The 24605-nt window shown below is 39.7% G+C and overlaps 1 protein-coding gene across 27 annotated transcripts in view; it reads right to left on the bottom strand.

Annotated features, from left to right (window-relative positions):
• Nucleotides 1-24605, bottom strand: part of promL (prominin-like) — a 119270-nt gene that overhangs the window by 3657 nt on the left and 91008 nt on the right. For 8 of the 27 annotated variants that reach the window (XM_073983254.1, XM_073983258.1, XM_073983261.1 and 5 more), the window contains 8 exons: nt 19947-20112; nt 19710-19879; nt 19522-19631; nt 19185-19289; nt 18265-19120; nt 14487-14608; nt 13925-13975; nt 5181-5321 (listed from right to left, as the gene is read on the bottom strand). In XM_073983254.1, coding sequence (XP_073839355.1) covers nt 5181-5321; nt 13925-13975; nt 14487-14608; nt 18265-19120; nt 19185-19289; nt 19522-19631; nt 19710-19879; nt 19947-20112 — 1721 coding nt within the window. Of the gene's footprint in view, nt 1-4648; nt 4710-5180; nt 5322-13924; nt 13976-14486; nt 14609-18264; nt 19121-19184; nt 19290-19521; nt 19632-19709; nt 19880-19946; nt 20113-24605 lie in introns of all 27 variants that reach the window. The other 19 variants (XM_073983263.1, XM_073983268.1, XM_073983262.1 and 16 more) reach the window with 5 other exon arrangements.

Raw genomic sequence — 24605 nt, 5'->3', positions numbered from 1 at the left:
AGCTATCAAAATTCTCTACAAGATTGACCTTAATGATATTTTCGTAGGTTTTACAACTTTTGAGATACAGAAGTTGAAATTGGTACAATTCAAATTCAATTCAATTCTGTATCGTCTCCTTATAAAACAATGTCATGACTACAATTTCCCAACTTAAACTTATATATCTAAAAAAAATGGTACAACCGAGGAAAAATTACATAAGCCAGTCTTGTAGAGAATTTTCACAGCTATGCCGATAAGACTTGCCGTATTCAAGCAAAATCGCGAAACCCTAACAAAAAAACCTAAAAATGTAAACTGAGCTTCTTTATCTCAAAAATGGTACAGCCTGAGAACAAATCATAAACGTCAATACTGTAGAGAATTTTCACAGCTACAACATTTTCTTTAGCTCCATTTCGATTGGACTTGCGGTTTCCAAGCAAAATCGTGAAAACCTAAAATACACCTAATAATGTGAATTTTGACCGCGATTTATTTAAAAATCCCTACAGCGATTTTTTCTTGTTTTTGGATTTTTCTCATCTATGAATATTGCTGTTTTAGAATTCATAAAAAACTTGCCCTGTATAAGAGGTTTTTATTAAATGTTAGTTAAGGCGCACCCTTCATGACATTGTTTTATAAGGGGGCGATACAGTCAGTGCATTGTCCTAATTTGAACTTCAATATCTCAAAAATGGTAAAACCTACAAAAATACCGTAAAGGTCAATCTTGTAGAGAATTTTCATAGCTACAACATTTTCTTCAGTCCCATTTTGATAGGAATTGCGGTTTCTTAGCAAAATCGTGAAAACCTAAACAACCACTAAAAATGTTAACTTGAATCGTGATTTTTTAAAAAGCGCTCCATCGATTTTTTTTTTGTTTTTTGATCTTTCTCATCTATGAACATTGAAGTTTCAGAATCCGCAAAAACTTCCCAAGTGTAAGCACCTTCCATTTAAATTTGATTCAAGAGCACCGTGAACAGTGATGGTGGCGCTTGACTTATCAAAAGCCTTTGATACTGTCAAGCACTCCACGCTATTCGAGGACATCGAGCAGACAACCCTCCGGCCAAGCCTGAAACGTTTGATAATCAATTATACATATGTGTGGTCGCCAGTCGTAAATGGAATTCAGGAACAAGAAATCCAAGCACCGTAGAGTGAAACAGGGAGTTCCCCAAGGAGGTGTGATATATCCGGAACTGTTTAACCTCTACCTTTCCTGTATTCCGCCCCCTCCAGACGGCATTGAGATCGTAACGTATGCGGATGATTGTATGATCCTGGCGTCAGGTACCTACCCTGAAGACATCTGTGAGAGACTGAACACCTATTTAACCGATCTTAGCACCTTTTTCCACGCGAGAAATATGCAGATATCCGCCACGGCCACATGGACGGCGCAGTATAGAAGAGAGTTGAATATCAGGGTCGATGGTAGCAGAATTCCGACCACAAACTGCCCCAAAATTCTAGGGGTCACATTCGACACCACTTTCACGTCGTCCTCGCATGCCAAGTTTTCTTCTGTAGACAGAAGACAGAAGTTATCTTCTTTGGATATAAGAATTCATTTTGGGGTATTTTATAAGTCTTCTGTAAACAGAATAACTCCTAAAATGTTCTTCTATGGAATGAAATTAAGAAAAAGCCAAGTACATTTTTTTCGACTGAATATCAACTTCCTTCTCTATGCGTTGCGTCTCTTTATACCCTCAGCATTTATGCTAACGAGGGTATATACACTTTCTTTTGGGCAAAATGTGGTTCATCGAAATAATGGTTTTGGACCCCAAGTATGTTTGGACCAAATGTGTTTCAGACAATTTAGAGTCGATTGAGCAATGCCCGTCCGTCTGTCTGGCTGGCTGGAGCGCACGATAACTCTCGAAATTTTGGCTTTCGTAATATTTTGTCCAAACTTAGTTTAAGTTCGAAGATGGGCTATATCGGTCCACTCCTTCCGGTACCTCCCCTTAAAAGTTCGAAAATGTTTGGAAAATTTTTGAGCACGATAACTCTGGAAGGAAGCAACCGATTTGATCCATACTTTGCACATCGTGAAATTTCTACCAAACTTAGATGAGGTTCCAAAATGGACTCAATAGGTCCACTCCTTCGGGTACCTCCCACACAAAATGTCGCATAAGTTCAGATTAGGACCTTCTCTCGAATCGCTTTGATTTTTTTTTGCAACAAGTTGTATTCATTGCCCCCATTACGACGGTACAAGTTTCATCGGGGGCAAGTCTTTACTTCCTGAGAAAATAGCCTGAAAGTTGCAAAAAAAGCCCTATGATACCGTTTGTAGTGTTTGGAGAGCAAGATAACTCTCGAACAGACCTGCAGATTCGGTCCAATATTTGGATTTCGTAATATTTTGCCCAACTTAGTTTAATTTCGAAGGTGGGTTGTATCGGACCACTCCACAATAGTTCAAAAATGTTCGGAAAAATTGTGCGCACGATAACTCTTGAAGAGAGTGACCGATTTGGTCCATACTTTACACATCCTAATATATCTAGCAGATATAGATCAGGTTCGAATATGGACTGTATTTGTCCACTACTTCCGGTACCTCCTACACTAACTTTCGGATGAGTTCACTTTAAGACCTGTTCTCGAATCACTTTGATGTCTGTTGAAGCAACTTGCCTTCGCTTACTCAATTACAACAGTAAAAGTTTTTTCAAGGGCAAGTCCATACTTCTTGAGAAAAAAACCCCAAAAGGTGTAAAAAAAAACACCTATGACACAATATGTAGTGACTGGAGAGCTCGAACCGAATACTGCGTTCGTCCACAATTTGGATATCGTAATATTTCTTCGAATATTAGATGAAATACGAAGGTGGTGCTTGTCCACTACTTCCGTACCTCTCCCACAAAAGTTCGAAAATATTTGCTAATTTGGTACGCGCGATATTTTTTAAACGTAGCAACCGATTTGGTCCAAACTTTGAATCTCTAAATATTTTGTCCAAAAGTCGTTTATGTTCAAATGTTGGCCCTATCGGTCCAATCCTTGGGGTACCACCTACAGAAATGTTTAACATTTTTGTGTGGTTAAGTGTGGTTAAGGATCCTCGACCTTTGGAAATGTTTACCGAAGGTTTTTCTAGTGGCCCTGTTTAATGCGATATTATGTTTTTCGTAGGCAAGTATGGTACAAACCCCCTATCTATCGATATCCCCCGAAAATTTTTGAGCTTTAATCCAATCCATATTTTGTCGGTTCATACGCCCATCATTTTGAAAAACCCCCTAAATACATACGTTTTTTTTTTGGGAAAAAAGTGTTTAAATTCACATGCTGAGGGTATATCTCTGTCGGCAAAGCCGACTGATACTTTTTTACTTGTTTTGCTTCATTCAATAACAAAGGATGTGTTATGGAGATAATTGAAACCTAATTGTCTACATAGAGGCAAGATTATCTCTGTCAGCTTTGTGTTAAATGTTGATTTCCAATGAGATAACAATTAGTAATCTACATTACTACAGATTTAATTCAAAATTTGATTTTTAAACTGCTGTATCATATTTTTAATTAATAAAGCCTTTAATAAATCCACAAATGTAATTTTAATAGTTAATGTGGAAACCAGTTCCTATATACAAACATTGTGTAGTGGGGGTTAGACATTTAAGTTTCAAGTTTAATGACAAATTTATGGCTCTAATCAAGTGTCCCTGACATGTGTTTGCAGAGCAATAAAACACGAGCATTACATGAAACAAACAAAGGAAAAAATAAGAAACTTAAAAAATACAAGTTTTGTGTGCTCCTCTGTTGAAGAAGCGGTTCGTTAAGTAGACCAAAGTGCAGCTGTATTGTGTCAATACAAAGCCAAATACATCCATCATCTGGTCAATGCGTTTATGAATGAATGATTAATAGATTTTGTTGATAAGTGATAATTAAACAAATTATGAAATGTTTGATAAATGTTAGATATACATGTCTTGATTGATATTGAGCAATATTACGAATGTATGTATGTTCCCACAAACATCCCCAACGGGACAAGGGCGACTGGGCAATATTAATTACTGCAATTCTTAGTTTTTTGAAGAGATGGATTATTGAGAGTTTCACCAAAACAACTCAGAATTACAGATATTATTATTGTCCAATGTAAATGAAAATGGGTTCTGTATGATTAGATAAAATGAAAACGCTTACAAAAACAATGAACTAAGCTGTTAAAATGTAAATTGTTTGTTTAAGATTCATAAGAACTAATGATTTAAGGAGGAAGGCCAATATAAAGTTAAGTTCGACTTTTCCATCTTGTCGTTAAGAGCCTTTTCAAATTTGCAATATTGTGGTTTAGAATTTTAACATAAATACAATACAATATCTCATTAGATGTACATTTATACTCTACTTCTTTATATTTGAGGCAATATCGATTCTAAAAATTCTTTATTATATTTCTCTTCTTATAAATTTGCCTTAGCCTTCCACCTATCTTAGAACGAATGACGATGCTAACTTTTAGACGCACATAACAAATAATACACAAATGTTAGAAAGCGAATGTGTATGTGGGTTGTTGTTGTGAGAGATAGGGCGAAAGACACAGCCTAACAAGGCGCATTGTTGTTATTAAGCTGCAGATTCTTAGCCTTTTGTTTAATCCATATAATACCTAAAAGAAACCATCCGCCGCCAGTGCTTTTGGCCTTGTATCAATAGCCCCAACCATACTTCTAAATTTTAGAGAAACCAAAAACAAAGGTTAAAATTATAAAATTCAAAAGGAAACAACATTAATGTAAAATTAAAAACTAATTTAACAATAAAATTAATTTTTATAATTAAAAATTTAGAGCATTATAGAGAGAGAGAGCTAGGGGGAAACTATTTAAAGTTTTGGGGGGATAAAGGTACTATTTTTTTATTATTATTAATTGTTTTAATAAAAAGTTAATAGGTCTTAGGAAAGCCATGGCATCAAGCTTGTTAATAGTTAAAAATCAACCAATAAACATTCCACAGATTTGTCTTTTTTTTTTTAAGAAGAAAATCTCTAAATTGTTAATAAAAACTCTAGCCAATTAATATTTTTTTAATATTTAATTAGTTGAAGAATGTTGTTTTGTAAGATGAGTTTTGTGATCGATAAAAAAGAAAATGAAAAATGATATGAAATTAAAAAAAAAGAAAAATGTTTGACTTACTTGGGCGCCATATCACTGTAACGTGTATCTCGTACCCCAGCACCAACTGGTGGTATTCCATGCGATGTCGAAACTATGGGATCTTCATAATAATCGCGACGTCGGCGATCTTTATTCTTGCGTCGTTTATTTTTTGGACCACTATTTCGATTTTTTTATTTTTGTACGTAAATATCACACATTTACAAGAAGACACATCCCAATTTATACAGATGGATGGAGAGAGATAGGAGGACAAGAAACAACAACAACACAGAAAATTAAAAATATAAATAAATAGTTATATGCAATGAAAAATATAAATAAATATTATGGTTCTTTTTTTTGTATTTTTATAGAATGAATGATATAGACAAGAGAAAGAGCGAGATTGATAGAAAAAGAGAGAGAAAGTTATAGTCATAGTGTTGAAAACAAGGCTGCAAAGTTTAAAACTCGACATCACCGAGACTGAATGTAATTTTTATCAATGCAAAGCAACCTTGTTTTCGATCTTAAAAAAAAAAAATATTTTCTAATAGAATTTAGACAACAATTTTGCAAAACTCAAAATAATTCCAAATATTCAAAAATGCCAATTTCATAACAAATTTTTACTACTACTCACATCTTTCGATAGATAGACAGAGCATGAAAGTACTTAATTCTAAACTAAGTGCATATTCTAATGAGGGTTTTGAGGTTTTATGGATGGATGATAAGCAGTAGACGTGACGCCTAAGGAGAGAGAGAACAAATGGCCACTGTCCTAGTCATTACATTAATATTGAAATAAAAGTATGAGGGTGCTTATAGCATGTTTGTTGATATACAGCATCTTAACCGACGCCAGACCAAACAACCAATCCCACGGCAGTGGTTTCTTTTGTACCGGATTGACCCTAAACCATAGTGTTTTGTCCAGCGGCTGCCAACCCAGTATCAAACCTATGATTCTACTTAGGTTTCTATGTTGTTACAAGAACAACCAGGTATCATCAATTTCACGGCTGCGGGTTCTTCGTTACCGGATTGACCCGAAATCAGACATAGGAGACGTCAATGTCGAAATCGGAAGGTATCATATTTTTGACCCGCGGAAACAAATAATAGTATGAGGGTGCTTATTATGGCATGTTTTTTGATATACAGCATCTTAACCGACACCAGACCAAGCAACCAATCCCACGGCAGCAGTTTCTTTCGTACGGGATTGTTCCAAAACCATAGTGTTTTGGCCAGCGGCTGCCAACCCAGCATCAAATCTATGCTTCTACTTAGGTTTCTATGCTGCTACAGCATCAACCAGATATCATCAATTTCACGGCGGCGGGTTCTTTGATACCGGATTAACCCGATAGCACACATCACCGGTTGTTCCGCCCAACCGCTGCCACCTCAGTGTACATACCTTTGTATTTGTATCGTTTTTGAAGCAGCATATCCCGGAATGCCTTTTCCGAATTTGAATGCATGCATGTCCATAGGTGCTGTCACGCCAACGATTCAATTCATGTAGCCTTAGGGCACTACGTGCTGTTTGACCTTTGATGCTGAGCCTCATGGGCAAGAGGTTCAACATCGCATTTAGAGCTGCTTGTGGTGTACTTCTAAAAGCTCCAGTTATCAGGATCGAGGCTGCCCTTTGCACCTTGTCTATGCTGCCCGAGTTCGACTTGTGTCGAAGCGCATGCCACCAGACAAGACATCCGTAGGATAGGATGGGTCTCACCACAGTATTATACAACCAGTGTATAATAGCTGGATTTAATCCCCAGCTTTTCCTAATCGAATTCTTACATGAATAAAGTGCAATCATACCTCTTTTCGTCCGCTTCCGACGTTCCTCTTCCATCTCAATTGAGAATCCAGGATTGTACTTAGGTATTTGGCCTCAGGAGATAGATGTAATTGCACTCCATCCAATGTTGGTGGCACGAAGTCGCCGAGCTTACGCTTTCTAGTGAACAGCACCAGTTCTGTTTTCGTTGGATTTGCACCAAGGCCATTTGCGGTGGCCCAACGGGACAGCTTTGATAAGGCTCTTTGCATAAGCTCCGATATTGTGGACAAGAAAAATATTGTTTATCACAAGTAGCCACAGCAGCGGTGAGAGTACACCTCCCTGAGGGGTACCTCTGGGGGGTTACTCTCTATTGCGATGCGCAAGGAAATTAAATACGTCTCCAATGCGTTTTTGTATCTCCTTTTGCAAGTATTTTTGTTCCTTTTTCCTTTCTGGCACCGCCGCAATCTGTAATAAAAGGGTATGTCAAAATCGTGCGTTAACGCAAATATCTTGCGCTAAAAAATACCAAACGCAAACGCATCGCAATACAGAGTAACCCCCCTGGTTACTGTCTTCCTTATTGTCAACTCCCCAATACTGGAATTAATGATCCTGCTCTCCAGCATCCTATTTATCCAGCATATCAGGGTTTCCGGGGTGTTGACCGCTCTAAGCGAGAGATGAATGGACTCAAGTTTTACGTTGTTAAAGGCCCCTTCTATATCCAGGAAAGCCGCCAAGGTAAAGTTTGAATTCTCCATATTTCTCTCAATTAAACCCACGACCTCATGAAGAGCGGTTTCCACAGATTTACCTTTCATGTGGGCATGCTGCGAGTTGCTCAGCGAGGCAGTGTCTGTAAAGCTCCTAATCTCCAGATCGATCAGTCGTTCGAGTGTCTTGAGGAGAAAGGAGGACAAGCTAATAGGTCTGTAATCTTTTGGTGCAGAGTGACTGGCTTTCTCCGCTTTGGGGATGTAAGTTACCTTTACCTCCTTCCACAGATCTGGTACGCAGGAAAGAAACAAACAGGCCCTGAATATCTCCTCCAGAATTAGGTATATCTGCGGTGCGGCAAAATGAAGCATCGCAGGAATTATTCCATCTGGACCAGGTGACTTATAGGGTTTGAATGTACTTACTGCCCACTTTCTTTATCTTGTTTCTGCTTACAACCTTATCGATGAGGCTCTCGTCCACTGACACTTGGACTTGGAAGTTGTCACATTTAATGTGAAGGTTACTGGCGTCCGTGCAGTCAGGGAAGTGGGTCTCAGCTAGCAGGTTTAGAGTCTCAAGACCGGAGTCTGTCCACGTGCCGTCCGGTTTTTTGATACTACCAATGGATTTGGGGTCTTTGGAGAGTATCTTGCGAAATCTGGCAGCGTCGTTTACTCCTTCTACAGACTCACAGAAACAAACCCATGACTTCTTTTTGGCGCGCTTGATTTCACTCTTGTATTTTTTGAAACTCGCTTTATACGATTCACAGTCACTTCAAGTTTCGTCGCGTGCGCTCTGTTATACAACTTTTTGGTGTTTTTCCGCAGTTCGCCAAGATCCTTGTTCCACCACACCGGTTGGGATTTCTTCCCAGGATAAGTTAATGGACAGGCATCCTTACGGCAGCGAAGAAGGGTTTCTGTTATGTTTGACACTTTACTGTTAAACTCAGCAACTGATACTATCCTTCCGGTGAGTGTCAGTTGATGGTTCGTCAGATCAGTGAACCTGCCCCAGTCCGTCCTTCTCGGGTTCCTACGACAAGGACTATGTTGTTGCGTGAACAAAACCGCCAGTCATAAGAATACAAGACTCCCTTGCAGTCGCCCAAAACAGCAGTCACACACGCAGCACTTAACGACAGCCGTTGCTGTTCCAATCTCTGAAAATGCATACATTATTTAATTGCAATTGACTCCGTGGTAAGATCGGGGGAATAGTGGATTTTATGAGTCGGAAGAACATCAAGGTCTCGACGTTGCAGGAAACAAAGCTCAACAACAACTGCAGCTTACAGCGTTGTAATGGTCACAACGTACTGAGGAAGAATCGCACTAGAGGTGGAGGATTAGCTTTCATATTGCATCAATCTGTTCAATACAGACCTATTTCACTTAACCCTGCTCTTATGACCCGTATATGGAATGTATGGGGGTGGCTGTCAGATGATTACCGTATACTTCCCGCCGTTAAATAGCTGTCCTGTAATAGCTGGTTATAGAACCAACATTAGCCTGCTTTTGGAAGGTCATAACCGGCTAGTCTTGGGACCCTCATGAGTTTTGGCATTCGGTTCTCGGAAATGACCGAAGGGGTGTAGTAGTGGCTGAGCAGATTGATAGATCCACATTTTTCACGGTCAATGAGAACGCCCCTACCAGAATTAGCGTAGTGTCACAGTTCGCCAGATATAACAATGATGCCCCATGGCAACCTGCCCCTTTGTCTTGGGTCAGACCATTTCCCAATAATTGTCTCCAACAACAGACTTCCCGATTTCATCATGTCTGAACGCCGCACTTTCATTAATCATGGGAAGGCTATTTGGCCTAGTTTCAGAGAGTTCACCAATCATCGCTTCGGAGATCTGCCCAACCCTTCTGACGTTCCGAGACATCATCATTGCCATATACCCGAAGTAAAACCAAAATTCCCAGAAGAGGCGACAGTATTAGCAAATGCGCGTGATGTGCTTCGCCAAGTCAACCCCAGCGACACCAGTGTCAGAGAGCTAAAACTGGAGTGTTAACATGTTAATTGATGAGAATAAGGGGAACAAGCGGCTAAATCATCTGAAGAGTTGCAACATTAGAGCCGGAATAAGTGAATTATGGACAACTTTTAAGTCACTCTCGAACCCTGGAAAGAAGGAAGATAGGACCTCAGTCACAATTGGAGACGTTACGCTGACTGATTCGAAGAGGTGGGCAAGTTATTTTTTTTAATCGACAGTTTTCCTAGCTCCGCCGCATTTACTGTCGCTAGCTAACCACATCGTTCCAGATTTGGAAAATGAAGCCCGACAAGGATGCCAGAAAGGGGGAATCGTACAGATTTTATTCAGTTGCCGATCATTAGTATGGGTTCCGTAAGCAGCACAGGGTCGGGCGATATCTTGTATTGTATAACCTTTACATTTCCAGTATTCCACCCCCTCCACGCGGCATTGAGATAATAACGTATCCTTGATGTCATTTGTGAAAGGCTGAACTGCTATTTGACTGATCTTACCACCTAGGGGCCAAATTCGACAGCATGTTCAAGTCGTCCGCACATGCCACAGCTACCTGCGACAGGCTGGGATGTGAGATCATGGCTCTCAAGTCCCTAGCCATGATTGCAGACAAAGAAACCTTGTTGACCAAATATAACGTGATAAGTCGGTCTGTGGTAAGCTAATATTCAAACCTGACGGAATGCCACCCTGAGAACTGCAACAGGGTGCCTCCTTATGTCTTCAGTGTACCATGCTCTTGTTATAGTATTTGCTCGGGTGTTACCGTGAGATCCATCCCAATCACCATATTACGAATAGGGCCTCCAGGCATGTCAGCAGCAATCTCATAATCCAGAGCAGCAAGCCTATCAAGCAGCTTTGAATAGCATTCAGAGTAGCTTTGCCAATCTTCTACTGGGTCTCCCCGGGTGGCGGATGAGAAGGGGGTCTCTGAGTTATGTGGGGTCAGCACTGCCCGAGGGAAACCGAAGGCGAATCTGTCTTCACATATCTTAAAGACCCTGAGGGTTTTTCTTTCAAACCCCTCGTGGACCAAAATTGGATCGGGGTAGTTCCCTTAAATAAATCAACTAAGATGGGTAAAATACATAAAAGGAGTCAAGTTACGGTGCAGGGAGTTAATAACCCAGTACCGGCGGTAAGCGTTGGTGAGATCACAAGCCACCTGCCGTCGAGATCAAGCGATTGTGATCCGATTGTCTTAGGTGTGGATGCCTTGGCACCTACAGCTGTAACTGCTACAAGTGCAGAAAATTCAATCCGAAATATAGTTGACGAACCGGCAATTCCAAAGGACAACGCTTTAGCCATAACTGGTGTAAATCAGTCCACGGCTGACATGACCGTAGTTTTGGGCGGGGACGCACGGAAATCTCAAAGTTATTGGAGACACTCTTGAGAGACAGAGCAGGGAACTCCTTGACCAACTGGAGAGACTTGTTTCGACCATGCCACCAGAGGACATGCTAAATAATCTCACCCTCACTGACGACGAACTGGACATTACGGTGATCCCAGCTGAGTCAACTATGAGGTCTGATTATGACATGTCCACTGACGGTGATGTGGTCGAGAAGAGGTTGTGGACCTAGGTTCGCAATCCCCAACAAATCTGATCCAGTCTGGTCCTGTATCGGCACCCGCCGATACTAATCTTCGGAGGCAGATTTCTACTGAGTCAATGGATGTTGATGGAGAATCTAAAGAGGATCCATCAACAGCCACTGACTCTAAGTCGATGGCCAACGATGAGGAATCAACGGAAACTCCAACAATAGCCACTGACCCTAAGTCTCCGGCCTGCGTTGGGGAATCCAAGGAGACTTCATCGACGGACACCAACTTAATTGCAATATCCGCCAAAGAGGCTGCAGATACGAGGCACTATAAACGTGCGATTTCATATCTGCGCATGTTCGTGGGAAGGGACGCGAACTCGCATTCAAAGAGAGAGATAACTTTCATCAAGAGTAAGCTCAAGTACGTTAGGAAGTTCGAAAGAACTTATCCTAACGCACCCAGATGCGAACTCTTGGTGGACAAAATCTTCCTCCCAGACCCTGTCGCTGCTTCAGCCAAAGACTCGAAAGAGACTACGGTGACAAGCAAAAAAGTGGAGGTGAAGCCTGCTGCTTCTGGCAGTAAGGTGGAACCTAAAGCTGTTCCGAAGCCGAACCCGGATCAGAAAGTACTGGGAAAGGATAAGGGGCATAATCTGACACCAAAAGACTCTGGTAAGGGTAGTCAACTGGGGAAGGTGACTGTCCCGAATCCGGATCCTACCCCAACTGACGAAGGTAAAGCGGAGGAACAAAATGTTTCTGAGACCCGCGCAAGCTGTTCGGGAGTCACAACGGGAGGATCGTCTGGGACAGCATCGACTTCTGAGAAGGCGAACAAGTCCTCACAGCCAAAGACTGTGAAGCGGGGGGTCCGCTCTTCAGAAGGCTGTGGGCCAAAGAAGACGATGATCTCCCAGGCCGCCAACACGGCGGACTCCTATGCTGGCGTTCTTGATCGCAAAGCCAAGGGAAGTAGCACCAGTACTGAGAAGGCGTCCACCTCCTCGGGAAAAGCTGCTACCAAGGCCCGTGGTCAAGGACGTAGGAAACCCTACGCCAAAGTGGCAACCGATGACGATCTCCTGGTTGCAATCATCGACAGAGCTGACCCCTTCGGGAAAATCAGCGAAAGTCACTGGTTGCTCTTCGAGACTCGTCTTCGTAGAGCCGGTGTGTCCACTGAGGTAGATCAGGGTGACCGTCAGTTTGGCGGTGCCTTCCTTCAGATGGGAGTTAAGGTCATCAAATGTCTCAACAGGAGCTCGCAAGAGGAGATTCCATCAAGGAAGGTATTCCCAGCATGGGTTCCCCACCTCCCGTGGACAAGGAACTTCTGCTGAGGATGCTGGAGCTCCAGAACCCAAGTCTCCTTACTAAGGACTGGGCTGTCATAAGTCTAACCCCTTGTAAGGAGAATGGAGGGATTTTTTTCCGCTAGGGACAGAAGACATTATAAGGGCAGTCTATGGGCAAAAGATCATTTTAAGGACTTCTAGGACAGAAAACCTTCTAAAGATCTTTCAGCGATAAAGGACCATATAAAAGTCTTCAAGACCAAAACGACCATATTAAGGACTTCTATGGGCAAAAGAACGTCTTATGGTTTCTATGGGAATTAAACTTTTTAAAGGTTTCTATGGACATGCGATCTTCTAAGGACAAACAACAAACATAACATTGTTCCACAACATCCCATACGGGACAAGGGGGACTTCTCTCATATCAATGAGTGCACCCCGATTCAAATTAGCTCAATGATATGGGACCTACTGTTTATCGCCGAGTCCGAACGGCGTGTCTAAAGACACCACTTGTAGAGTAGTTTTACAAGGCTGAAATACTCAGAAAATGTCGCCAACATTACTGAGGGGTATTTTGCCACCGTTGAAAAATGTTTGATGTTGCCTGGCCGGGGAATCGAACCACCGACCTTCTGCGTGCAAGGCGGGCGTGCATACCATTGCACCACGGTGGCACCCAAAGGACAAAAGGCCTTCTAAATGTCTTCTAAAGAAAAAACCCCTTTCTTAGAGTCTTCTACAGATAAAATGGTTGGGTCGCAGTTATGTGGGCTTGCAGTCAATCAGAGGAGTTGAGATAGAGAGATTTCGAGAGGTTACTTTGAAACAATGATGGTTCTGATAGGTCATAGCTGCGTATTGATTAGATATCAACCCGATCCACAATGAATTTAGCAATTACATCTGGCCTTTGTTGCAATAGAAAATTTAACTTATGGCTCCTATGATTGTCTAACAAAGAGGTTAAAACGTTAGATTTTTTTCTCTAGATCATGGATAAATTTTCAGATCTGCCTGGATGGGATGTGGCAAGAATGCTCATACATAGTACCCAAATCAGGTATTACTACAATATAGTGTTGTGCTGACCTAGTAGCACGACATTAGGCGCCGGTTTTAGTGAGGTGGCACCTTGTTGTTGTTCCCACCGCAGCGTTAACGTCAGTTTGAATACTTTTTTTAATATTTAAGTTTTTAAGTTAATCTTTTTCTTATATAGTTGAATTTCTATATCACTTTTTTCTTAATTTCCATTTTACCATTTACATAAAACCTCAAAACAAAACAATGAATAGTGAGTGAGTGATTATGATTATGTAAAATTCCAGAACAGAGAAGAAACAAACAAAAAAGAAAGAACGTTTTAAACTTACTTTGACAATGGAATGTGATCACGTTCACTGTATGCATCATATAAATACTCCCTGTGTTATGGGGGTCCATCATTTAGAGTGGGTGTGAAGATGTGTGTTTAAAGATTTTTTGAATTGTTTTTCAAACGAATATATCACAAGATGTTACAATAAAAACAAACACAATTTTAAATGTTAATATTTATAACAATAATAATAATAATAACAATATAAAGAAATTATAATCATAAATATTTGAACACGAGTTGATGGGCAAACGAAACAAAAATAAGAAAAAAAGAAGGAAGGAAAATAGGAAAAACAATAAGCTACGAATAATGATAACTGATGCCAACACAAAACAAGCTTCAACTTTTTAACATTCTCAAAATTGTATCTAATAATAAATCTAAGCCGGGTATGTAAATTGTTATTGTTTTGTTGTTAAATTATATCACAAATCATTTTTGTTGTTCTTTTTTGGGGTTTTTGTTGTTCTTTTGTGATATGGAAAATTTCGTCTACAGTTTTTTTTTAAGGGAAAAAGAGGAAATATGTGAAATTTAAAAGCAATTATACTTACGATTCAACCAAGGGTCCGGGATAGGGATCTGATTTTTGATATAAACTAGATAATTTAACAGCCACAATTAAAGTGGGCAAGAATAAAAGAACACACCAAAATACACCAGCCCAGAAACCATTCTGTAAAAGAATAACAAAAGAAATTAATTAAATAAGAGTAAGTATGGAAGAAGTGCTTTTAAGATAGAGTTCTAAGGAAGAAGACCTTCTAAAGCCAGACAAAGGCGGAAGGTCTTCTAATGGTTCCATACGGACATTCTTAAGGACTCCTATAAAACGACAAAACGAAACGACTCTATGGAAGGTATAATTTTGAAGCGATTTCGACGATTTTCGGTTCTCCTAAAAACAGAAGAGCTTCTAACGGTTTTCTATAGACAAATGACCTTTTAAAGGTCATGCAGAAGCAGAAGATCTTTGAAAGATATTATATTTTTTATAGGCAGAAGACCTTCCAAGAGTTTTCTATAGATATATGACCTTCTAAATTTGTTCTTCTATAGACAGAAGACAAAATACCTTCTGAAGGTCTTCTATAGACAGAAGACCTTCTGAAGGTCTTCTATAGACAGAACACCTTCTGAAGGTCTTCTATAGACAGAACACCTTCTGAAGGTCTTCTATAGACAGAACACCTTCTGAAGGTCTTCTATAGACAAAAGACCTTCTAAAGGTCTTCTGTACAAAGAAGGTCTTCTATAGGCAGAAGACCGTACAAATGTCTTCTATAGGCAGAATACTTTTCAAAGCTCTTCTATAGGCAGAAGATCTTCCAAAGGTCTTCTATAGGCAGAAGACCGTACAAATGTCTTCTATAGGCAGAATACTTTTCAAAGCTCTTCTATAGGCAGAAGATCTTCCAAAGGTCTTCTATAGGCAGAAGACCGTACAAATGTCTTCTATAGGCAGAATACTTTTCAAAGCTCTTCTATAGGCAGAAGATCTTCCAAAGGTCTTCTATAGGCTGAAGACCTTCCAAAGGTCTTGTAGAGGCAGAAGACATTGCAAGGTCTTCCATAGGCTGAAGACCTTCCAAAAGTCTTCTAGAGGCAGAAAACCTTCCAAAGTTCTTCTATAAGCTGAAGACCTTCATAGGCCGAAGACTTTCCAAAGGTCCTCTATAGGCAGAAGACCGTGCAAATGTCTTCTATAGGCAGAATACTTTTCAAAGCTCTTCTATAGGCAGAAGATCTTCCAAAGGTCTTCTATAGGCAGAAGACCGTGCAAATGTCTTCTATAGGCAGAATACTTTTCAAAGCTCTTCTATAGGCAGAAGATCTTCCAAAGGTCTTCCATAGGCTGAATACCTTCCAAAAGTCTTCTAGAGGCAGAAGACCTTGCAAAGGTCTTCCATAGGCTGAAGACCTTCCAAAAGTCTTCTAGAGGCAGAAGACCTTGCAAAGGTCTTCCATAGGCTGAAGACCTTCCAAAAGTCTTCTAGAGGCAGAAAACCTTCCAAAGTTCTTCTATAAGCTGAAGACCTTTCAAAGGTCTTCTAGAGGCAGAAAACCTTCCAAAGTTCTTCTATAAGCTGAAGCCTTTCCAAAGGCCTTCTAGAGGCAGAAGACCTTGCAAAGGTCTTCTATAGGCAGAAGACCTTCCAAAAGTCTTCTAGAGGCAGAAGACCTTGCAAAGGTCTACCATACGCTGAAGACCTTCCAAAAGTCTTCTAGAGGCAGAAGACCTTGCAAAGGTCTTCCATAGGCTGAAGACCTTCCAAAAGTCTTCTAGAGACAGAAGACCTTGCAAAGGTCTTCTATAGGCAGAAGACCGTGCAAATGTCTTCTAGAGGCAGAAGACCTTGCAAAGGTCTTCCATAGGCTGAAGACCTTCCAAAAGTCTTCTAGAGGCAGAAAACCTTCCAAAGTTCTTCTATAAGCTGAAGACCTTCATAGGCCGAAGACTTTCCAAAGGTCTTCTATAGGCAGAAGACCGTGCAAATGTCTTCTATAGGCAGAATACTTTTCAAAGCTCTTCTATAGGCAGAAGATCTTCCAAAGGTCTTCTATAGGCAGAAGACCGTGCAAATGTCTTCTATAGGCAGAATACTTTTCAAAGCTCTTCTATAGGCAGAAGATCTTCCAAAGGTCTTCTATAGGCTGAAGACCTTCCAAAGGTCTTGTAGAGGCAGAAAACCTTGCAAAGGTCTTCCATAGGCTGAAGACCTTCCAAAAGTCTTCTAGAGGCAGAAGACCTTGCAAAGGTCTTCCATAGGCTGAAGACCTTCCAAAAGTCTTCTAGAGGCAGAAGACCTTGCAAAGGTCTTCCATAGGCTGAAGACCTTCCAAAAGTCTTCTAGAGGCAGAAAACCTTCCAAAGTTCTTCTATAAGCTGAAGACCTTCCAAAGGTCTTCTAGAGGCAGAAAACCTTCCAAAGTTCTTTTATAAACTGAAGCCTTTCCAAAGGCCTTCTAGCGGCAGAAGACCTTGCAAAGGTCTTCCATATGCTGAAGGCCTTCCAAAAGTCTTCTAGAGGCAGAAGACCTTGCAAAGGTCTTCCATAGGCTGAAGACCTTCCAAAAGTCTTCTAGAGGCAGAAGACCTTGCAAAGGTCTTCCATAGGCTGAAGACCTTCCAAAAGTCTTCTAGAGGCAGAAAACCTTCCAAAGTTCTTCTATAAGCTGAAGACCTTCCAAAGGTCTTCTAGAGGCAGAAAACCTTCCAAAGTTCTTCTATAAGCTGAAGACTTTCCAAAGGCCTTCTAGAGGCAGAAGACCTTGCAAAGGTCTTCTATACTCAGAAGACCTTGCAAAGGTCTTCTATCGGCAGAAGACATTGCAAAGGTTTTCCATACGCAGAATGCCTTCCAAAGTTCTTCCATAGGCAGAATACCTTCCAAAGCACTTCTATAGGCAGAATACCTTCCAAGGCTCGTCTATAGGCAGAATACCTTCCAAAGTCCTTCTATAGACAGAAGACCTACTAAAGGTCTTCTTTAGACAGAAGACCTGCTAAAAGTCTTCTATATACAGAAGAAATTGTAAAGGCATTCTATTGACAGAAAACCTACTAAAGGCCTTCTGTAGAACGAAGACCTGCTAAAGGTATTCTATAGACAGAAGACCTTCTGAAGGTCTTCAATAGAAAGAAGACATTCTAAAGGTTTTCTGCGGATTAAAGAACTTCTTAGTCTGCTATAAACAAAAGACCTAAAAGTCTATAGTCTACAGACCGAAGACATGATAAAGTCCTCGATAGACAGAAGAACTTCTTCTATAGACAAAAGACCTTAAAAGGTCTTCTATAGACAGAAGTCCTTCTTTAGGTCTTCTATAGACAAAATGCCTTTTAGAGATCTTCTATACATTCTAAAGGTCTTCTATAGTTAGAAGAACTTCTAAAGTTTTTCTGTAGACAGAAGACATGTGAAAGATCTTCCATAGACACATGACCTTCTAAAGGTCTTCCATAGAACGAATATCTTCTAAAGATCTTTTATAGACAGAAGATCTTCAAAGGGTGTTTCACAGTTAGAAGAAATTCTATAGATAGAAGGCCTTCTTTAGGCTTCTATAGACAAAAAAAACCTTCTAAAGGTATTCTATAGACAGATGACCTGCTAAAGGTATTCTATAGAAAGAATACCTTCTAAAGATCTTCTATAGACCGAAGGCCTGCAGGTCTTCTATATACAGAAGACCTGCTAAAGATCTTATATAGCCGGTCTTCCTTTCGGCAGCAGGTCTTGGGACTAAACACCTTTTACACGTCTTCTATAAAGATGAACTATTTTCTATATTTCCTACAATTACTTTATAAATTTCCGAAATACTTACCAATGGATCTATAATACTATTGCATGTCGCCACAATACCAGCCTCATAAACATTGGCCATCGGATAGCATATACCAATCTTATTCTCCACCGCACTAACAACCATATTCAAATAACGATCAATTTCACCAGCAAAATGATTGGTAAATGCTGCAGCTGATCTTTTAACAAAGTCACGACCATCTGTACGTATAAATGTTTGAGCTTGTTCAATTTCCTTAACCAGCAACGGTATCGATTGTTGGAAATTTTGATCTTTATATCGCAGTGTGCTATCCAATTCTTTGGCCAGTTTTATCAATTCTGCTGACTGGGTTTTCATTGGGATTACCAAATTCTGTTCATATGTTTCCAAGTGTAGAGCTTGATTACGCAACGATATCTGGACATCTTTCATATCAGAACTTGTGATCTTTTTGGCAGTTTCACGCAATTGTTGTGCTATATCGGTTAGAGAGTGTTTCGTTATGTTATCGTTTAAATTGTGTACAAATTGATCGGAATCAAAGTCTTTCAGTGCAGACTCTCCCAATTTAAGGATGCGATCTTTATCGGCGGGCGATAGTATATCAACGTTGCTATCGTTAAAGTCAATACCATTGACTAGATCGTCTAAAGTCTTATTGATTTTATAATCGGCAGGATATTCTTTAATGATGTTTATATCAAAACGATTGTTAACGTGTAAAACTTCGTAAATTGTTTGATTCTTTTGGCATGCAACAATGACATGTGAAATATGGAATGGTGGCAGAGAGCCAGATGCGGCCTGGCCCTTTATTTTGGAGGGATATAGTACCTCGTTTAAGTCAAATAAATTATCAAATTCAGCGAAAACAGCATCGTCTTGGGGATTTCTGTGTGAGTGAGAATAAAACAAATTACAAGGATTTCCTTTTGAATGGGTTATACAACGCTTACCTTAATGGCACACATACACCGCGATAGGTTACAATGCCAATTAAGAAATGTATTAGGGCAATTATTGTTATGCCCGATATTGTCAAAAATATAATGGCAACGGCACTAAAAGGGTGAAGAGAAATTGGAAATTTTTGAGTAAAAATATTACTAATTTTTTATTTCTAACTTCAACAGATTTAATAGTACGTTTATATATAATCGGATTTAATAAACCCATTGGCTTTCAAATGTTAATTCCATTGTGAATACGTCAAATAAATCCTCTTAAAGAAGGTTATCGCGGCAAAAAGCTATAATATAAACAGACAAGTCTTATAGTCCTTGTTTTACTTACAACATAAGGAATCTGGAACCAGAACCTTTATTACAACAATCATCACCATAACCATCTGGACGTTTGCCACAGATGCCACACAATAAAGCTGCAACCAAACAAACTAAGACCTATTAAAGAAGACAAAGGATTCGATTAATATTATTTCCCTCTTGACAGCAAGTTCATCCATCACCCATTCAACTTACCAACAACAATATGGAACTAACACCTATGCCCACATAAAAACGATATGGTCCATATTCAACCAAATAATTATCAGCTATATTTGTATATTTATTGGTATTTGTATAGATGATCTTTGAAACCTTATCCAATTCGGTCTTTAAGTCATTCGAGGCCTTTTGCAGGCCTTCACCTGAAACACAAAATGTTTACATAACACAACATTTACAAACAGAGAGGCTTCAAGTTCGTTTACTTACCCGCCTTATTAATCGATTCAATAATTTGTGGTGTATAACTGGCAATGGTATTGTTGAGATGTGCACGCATCTGTTTCAAGGCATTGCTACCTTTTTCACCAGCCGAGGCGATATTATCATTTATCAGCTGATCCAAATTATCAATAATTATGCTAACATCGGGAAGCTGTTTGTAAAAAAAGGATGAAAGTGTTAAAAATAAGAATAAATTGCATTTCATCTTAAGTTTGTACATTTTTAGGTTAGTTGTTGTTTTTTTGGATTAGCACATACCTTGGGGAAATAGCGATCCACCATCTTAAAGTGGGAGCATTAAGAAATACATTGTTAATAGAGGAATATTTGAATTAGACTATATTAGCTTCTAGTTATGGGATTTGTTTTTAACTTCCAATAAACTTTTGGTATATTGAGGTTATAATGGAAAAGAATGGGGAATTTCTTTAGAAACAATGAAAAGTGAAGGGGTAGTAAGTGGAATATTTGTTCGAAGGAAGATTGTTTACCACCTATACTTATCAGGGATTAAAACTAAAAAATCGTTAGCCTACAATAATTTTATTATGACAATAATTTTATTAGCTTTGTAGCTTTTTCTCTGCTCTGGAGCTTTTTTTATGTCGACAACACATATCAAAGGTTTTTGGCGGAAAACGTAAAATAGTCTATTTGCCTTTGTTATTAAGTGTCCCTATGAAGCACCGAAGTCATACTCAATTTAATCTTTGTCAGTTTTGGATTTACTTGTTATCATGGCATTATATTGTAGTGTACAGCCTTAAGGTCGAAAGACTGGTCATATGTGAATTGAAATAAATAAATAAAAAAATAGCCGACCTAAAATCAAACATTAGTCTATGTTGGATGTATTTCCGCTTAAGCATAGAAAATTCAATGTTTTAGAGCTTCTAGGGACAGTCTTTCCTTCTAGATAAAGATGAGTTTATAATGAACAAAAGGCTTCTATAGACAGAAAATGTTTATAGGTCTGTTGTAGACAAAGTGCGGAATAATGATTTTATTTACATAACAATTTCTAAGGTTCTCGTAGGGACAGAAAACTTTCAAAACGTCTTTTTGGAATAAAAACCCCTTATTATGGTGGTCATATTGGATCAAAAGACTAGCTTAAAGATTTTTGGCACGGGATTTATTCTTTTGGTCTTCAAGGAACAGATTATTTTGCTTTGGGTCATCTGATGGCAGGCTATCTACAAAAGGACAGTTTACTAAGTCCTTTAAACACGAAGGTTTCTATAGCCAGAATATTTTCTAGAGGTATTCTATGAACAGCAGATCTCTCAATGTCTTCTATGGACAAAAAATATCCGTTAGGCCTCTTATAAACAGAAGGCAGGATACTTTGTAAAGCTATTCTATATAGAAGACCTTAACAAGTCTGCCATGCCAAACATACCTCCTACGTACAGATAAACTTCTAAAGGACTTCTTCGGACAAACGACTTTTAACGGCCTTCTTTTGACAGATGCCATATTTCATAAACAGAAATCATTCAAATGGTATCCTATAGACAGACCTTCTAAAGATCTTCTATAGAACGGTACGTTCTTATTTTTGACCAGAATGAAATCTGAAGGCATTCTGTAGACAGAATACCTTCTCAATCTTCTTTGGTCAGAATACGAACTATAAAGAGAAAACATATTAACGGTCTTCGATTTAGACAAGATCTTCAATAGAGCTAACGTCCTTCTAAATGTCATCTACAGAGACAAAAGACTTCTATAGAGAAAATACCTTCGGAAGGTATTCTATAGAGAGGAGACGTTCTAAGCGTCATCTATGGAGAGAAGACATTTTAAAGTTCTTCTATTGAGAGAGAAACTTCTAAAATAAACAAGTGAAAAAGTATTAGTCGGCTTTGCCGACAGAGATATACCCTCAGCCTGTGAATATTGAAACAATTTTTTCCCAAAAAAAACGTATGTATTTATGTGGTTTTAAAAATGTTGGGCGTATGAACCGAATAAATTTTGATTAGGATTAAAGATCAAAAGTTTTGCGGAGGAGATACTTAAAGGAATGGTTTGACCATTAAGGAAGTGTGTCTCCAGCCACTATATATGATGCCATAGGGGGTTTTTACACCCTTCGAGCTGTTTTCTCAAGAAGTATGGACCTGTCCCTGAAAAAACTTTTACCATCGTAATTGAGGCAGCGAATGTAAGTTGCTTCAACAAAAATCAAAGTGATTCAATAGCAGGTCTTAAAGTGAACTTATCCAAAATTTTGTGTGGGAGGTACCGGGTTGAGTGGACAAATATAGGCCATATTCGAACCTGATCTATATCTGGTAGATATTATGAGCATGTGTAAAGTATGGACCAAATCGGTCACATCAAGAGTTATCGTGCGCACAATTTTTCCGAATATTTTTGAACTTTTGTGGGGTAGGTACCTGAAGGAGTGGACCGATATGGCTTATCTACGAAGTTAAAATAAGTTTGGAAACAATATTACGAAGGTCAAATTTTGGCCGGAATCGGAATTTCCGTTCGAGAATTATCTTGCGCTTCCACCCATAAACATGGTGTCATATGGTTTGTTTTTCAACTTTCAGGCTATTTTTTCAGGAAGTATGGACTTGCCCTTGAGGAAACTTGTACCTTCCTATAGGGGACAGTGAATACAATATGTTACAACAAAAACCAAGGCGATTCGAGAGCAGGTCCTAAACTGAACTTTTCCGAAATTTTGTGTGGGAGGTACTCGAAGGAGTTTACCGATTGAGTCCATCTTGGAACCTCATCTAAGTCTGGTAGAAATTTCATAATGTGCAAAGTATGGACCAAATCGATTCCTCCCTTCAAGAGTTATCGTACGCACAAATTTTCCGAACATTTTCGAAATTTTGTGGGGGAGGTATCGAAAGGAGTGGGCCGATATAATCCATCTTTGAACTTGAACTAAGATTGAACAAAATATTACGAAAGCCAAATTTTGGACCGAATCGGCAGATCCGTTCGAGAGTTATCTTGCGCTCCAACCACTACACACGGTGTCATAGGGTTTTTTGTAACTTTCAGGCTATTTTCTCAGGAAGTATGGACTTGCCCCTAATGAAACTTACAGCGTCGTATAGAGGGCAGCGAATACAACTTGCGTAAACAAAAATCAAAGCGATTCGAGATCAGGTCCTAAGCTGAACTTTTACGAAATTTTGTGTGGGAGGTACCCGAAGGAGTGGACCGATTGAGTCCATATTGGAACCTCATCTAAGTTTGGTAGAAATTACACGATGTGCAAAGTATGGACCAAATCGGTTATTCCCTACAAGAGTTATCGTGCGCACAAGTTTTGCGCCAATTTTTGAACATTTATGGGGGAGGTACCTGAAAGAGTGGACCTATATGGCCCATCTTCGAACTTAAATCGAATCTGGACAAAATATTTCGATACCCAAAATTTGAACCGAATCGATTGATCCGTTCGAGAGTTATCGTGCGCACCAGCCTGCCAGCCAGACAGACAGACAGACAGACGGACGGACATTGCTAGATCTACTCAAAATTGTCTGAAACGGATATCGTATTTCAGTGAGGCACATTTTTGGTCGTATCAAAGTGTAAATACCCTCTTTAGTCTAAAGGCTGAGGGTATAAAAATACCTTCTAAAGGCATGGAAGATACCAAGGAACGGTCCTGACCGGTTTTAACATGGCAAAGCCCAGGATTTATCTTGGTCCCTCTTTCATCCCAAGTGGACACTGACCTCCCCGTGGTGTCACCTGGGGAACTGCCTTTAACACCCGTTAAAGGTAGTGAGCTAACATGTGCCGCGCGTTCACCCATAAGAACGTTAAAAACTTGGGTTTGGGCGTCGGGTTAGTAACCCTCCCCTAGAAAAAACAGCCTACTATGAAAAAACGAAAGAAAAGAAAAACAAACCCCTCTAAAGTTGACGAACCCCGCAAACGTTTTAAGGACCATGATCTGCGAATCTGCACCTGGAATGTTCGCACTCTTTATAGAGAAGGTGCAGTCTTCGCATTGGCAGACGTACTTGAAAAGTACAAGACCGATATTACTGCCATACAGGAAATACGATGGATTGGGAAAGGCGTCACAACAACACCTAAAGGTGACGCACTGTATTATAGCTGCCATGACGTAAAGCATGAGTTTGGTTGTGGATTCGTAGTTAGTCGGAGACTAAAACATCTTGTATCCAGCTTCACTCCAGTGAATGAAAGACTTGCTGCAATTCGAATAAAAGCTAAATTCTTCAACATCAGCTTTATTTGCGCTCATGCTCCCACTGAAGAAAAGGACGAACAGACCAAAGATATATTTTACGAGTGCTTAGAAGAAACATATGACCGTTGCCCTGCCCATGACATTAAAATCATTCTAGGCGATTTTAATGCCAAAATTGGAAAGGAGAATATCTTTGGCCCAACAGTCGGGAAATTCAGTCTCCACAGTGAAACATCTGACAATGGTATGAGACTGATAGACTTTGCAGCTGCAAAAAACATGGTAGTTAGCAGTACCAGATTTAATCATCTCGATATTCATAAGGGCACCTGGCTGTCTCCAGATCAGAAAACAAGAAACCAAATTGATCATGTTGTGATAGATGGAAGACATTCATCGAGCGTGTTGGATGTACGATCGTTCCGAGGCGCAAACATTGA

Source organism: Musca autumnalis, unplaced genomic scaffold, assembly GCF_047663935.1.
Source record: "Musca autumnalis isolate F117 unplaced genomic scaffold, ASM4766393v1 scaffold_4, whole genome shotgun sequence".
Taxonomy (NCBI): domain Eukaryota; kingdom Metazoa; phylum Arthropoda; class Insecta; order Diptera; family Muscidae; genus Musca; species Musca autumnalis.
Note: the sequence above shows the minus strand (reverse complement) of the source record. Positions and strands in the feature narration are given on the sequence as shown.